Below are 2,814 nucleotides of genomic sequence, written 5' to 3' on the forward strand. Positions count from 1 at the left end.
GAAGCCATCTGCTTTGCTTGCAAGTCATCTTATCTCCTCCTCTTCTACCTCTCACATTTTGTTTTACATCCTCTGCTTATTCCTGTTCTCTGCATCCTGAAGATTTTTAGAGTCAATGAAATTCTCCTTGTGGTCACCCATAGCTGATGACTTATCCCAAATCAAGCCTTCAGCTGGTCAGCCAAGCAAGAATCTTACTGAAGGGAAGGCAGACAACTTGTTTCAATGGGTAAGAGATGAGAGAAGAAGTTGTAAGAGGCAGCAGCATCCTGTCACAGGTGCTAAAACCAGACCTGTCACAGAGCACTCCTGTGCTGCTTTTTTTGAACTCTTAACTTCAAATACATCTTATTCCTTAAATATGTTTTTTAAAAGAGAGCTGCATAATGCCACACGTTGACTGTGTCTACATTAGCAAGTAAAATGGCACAGTAGGAACAGATCTGTAGGGCAGACTAGTTCATGTGCAGTACCTGATGTCCTCACTATGTGGGGTTTGGGCATTTACTTTGGATTTGCTTCAGTCCAGTCATACAGACTGAGCACCCATTGGACTGCATTTTTGTAGAATCACAGAACAGTTTGGGTTGGAAAGGACCTTTAAAGGTCATCTAGTCCAACCCCCTGCAGTAAGCAGGGATAAGTGGCACCAGGGAGCCAGGCAGGAGTTTTCAGTTCAGTTTCGTCTTGTTCACACACTTTGAGACAATTTTGCTGTGCAAACAAAGGCACTGTAAGCGGACTTCAAAAGTACACTCCTGAGCTGAATTAAAATACTCATGTATATGCACCCAGTGTTAAACAAAGTGTGGGAGATTATTGCAGTGTTATAGACAGGAAAAGAGAATACCTTTGAAGTCAAAATATTAGGTAAGGCTTATATTTTAACATGTCTTTTTCCTGTTGTCCCCTTCTTTTTAGTTTTAGCATAAGAAAATAGAGGGAATTGATCTACCAGATGTTAACAAAGGTGGATTTAACTGATCAGCAAAAAGGAGAAGAGGAAAAATAGTCTGATCTGCTCTCCTGAAGATGAAACGAAGCTAACGCATATAAAAGGGGAAGTAAAGGGAGCAGAGATGAAAAGAATGTTTCTGGTGTTCTTATTTGCAGCTTTATCTCTGGAAAAAGACAGGCATCTTCATCACCCATCCCAGAAGATGGCAAACTTGACAGCGCTATTTTTGCTTGGAATTAGTCAAAATTCTCTCCTGCCTAACCCAGCCTCTTGATCATTCACTTCTTGTGCTCACATAGATTCTTGTCTCTGTGGACAGCCTGGGCGTTGTGCGGTGGCCCATTGCTCTCCCATATGGCTGTGGTGAAGAAGCCAACCTTGTCCTTTCCTTCCAGCACTGGAGTTCTCTTAACCTGAGATCATCCACTTGTTCCTGTGAAGGAGGAAAAAAAGGAGGAATTTAGCAGCAGCAGCAGCAGCATGTCTGGGTGAACTTGTCCCTTTTGTATCATTTGCTAATTCCTTTCTATAGAAAGTCTATCTAGAGGCAAAAATCAACTCTGCGTGCAGACTGCTTTTCAACTCCCTGGTGCACGGAGAAGGAGAATTCCCTTGGATCAGGAGGTGGCCTTCTGCTTTCTCCTGGAGAATTACAGCCGCTTTCCTGCCCCGCTATGCTCTGCTCTGCTCTGCCTTGCCCAAGGGAGCTGTGAACAAGGGTTTTGGCAGACTGGGAGCCGCTGTGCGGGTCCCTTGGCAGCAAGGAGCAGCTACTCCACTCCTGTCCTTTCTGAATGGCAAAAGCAGGGCAGTGCGGTGGCGTCCCGCGGCGCTGACATAGCCAAATGTGACAGCAAGCTTGCCAGGTGGCAACCTCAAAAAGTGCTCACCTGCTTTTGCTGTGCTAATTCAGACTGCTTCAAGAACACCGTAGTGGGGCGGGAGTAGGGCCGTTGTTATTGGTAGGAATAGCTCGTTACTTAATAGAGAGTTGATGAGTGTTCAGAAATGCGCAGGCCTCAGCCGAATGGCCACTGATACTCAGTATCCATTGCCATGTGGGGGTTAAAGTTGTTATCTGCAGTGGTGAACTGGCCCAGTTGTAAAACTGCAAAAATTACCTTGTGTGCAGCAACACTGTAACTAAATTGCAGTCCAGAGTACCAACAAGTTGCTCTGGATATCAGAAGAATTTAGGCTGACGTTGTGACTTTCGAACTGGAACAGTCCCCATGTAGTACGAGACCAGTATTTAAATTGGGGGCTTTCTAAAACCATATTTACTGTGCCTGCGAGTAGCTCTCTCTTTGCAAGGGCTCGTAATTCTTTCTCCTTCAGAGCAGCGTTACCCAAGCCACGATATGATCACCTGTGTAAAGCTAAAAGGGAATATGCGTGACAAGTGAGACAAGCCTTTTTAAAGAGCAGGGACACTAGTTGGGGATAGAAGAAAACAGATACAATTTCTGCCTTTTAGGAACATGAGGCACATTGTAGCGTTCTGTCATAATTTAATTCTGCCTACAGCAATGGCTAGAGCCAAAAAACAGGTGGGTTTTTTTCTGATGAAAGTGGAACATTTTGCAAGATCTTACTGATTTTTGAGAGAGTGGCAAATCCTTGAAAATGCAGTTTTAAAACCATAAGTGTCAATGAACAGCAATAAATTGTGCTTTGTCTGTATTCCTGACTTGATCTTTCTACCCACCTTGCTCAAAAGGGGAAAACATTTTTCCACGGTAAACCTCAGCATTTTAACTTTTGATCTAAACTGATGGTAACACTTAGTATTTTTTTACCGCTTTCCATTTCACAAGTCTGTTGTCAGTTGTTAATGTTTATTAAAGCTCAGCAGG

General features: G+C 43.7%; 1 protein-coding gene across 1 annotated transcript in view; it reads left to right on the top strand.

The window, feature by feature from the left end:
- Positions 1-2,814, top strand: part of LPCAT3 (lysophosphatidylcholine acyltransferase 3) — a 14,167-nt gene that overhangs the window by 3,419 nt on the left and 7,934 nt on the right. Inside the window, 1 exon segment of the mRNA XM_010188347.1 lies at positions 1,719-1,832. Within this exon segment, the coding sequence (XP_010186649.1) occupies positions 1,719-1,832 (114 nt within the window).

Source organism: Mesitornis unicolor, unplaced genomic scaffold (genome assembly GCF_000695765.1).
Source record: "Mesitornis unicolor isolate BGI_N332 unplaced genomic scaffold, ASM69576v1 scaffold22137, whole genome shotgun sequence".
NCBI classification, from domain to species: Eukaryota; Metazoa; Chordata; class Aves; order Mesitornithiformes; family Mesitornithidae; genus Mesitornis; species Mesitornis unicolor.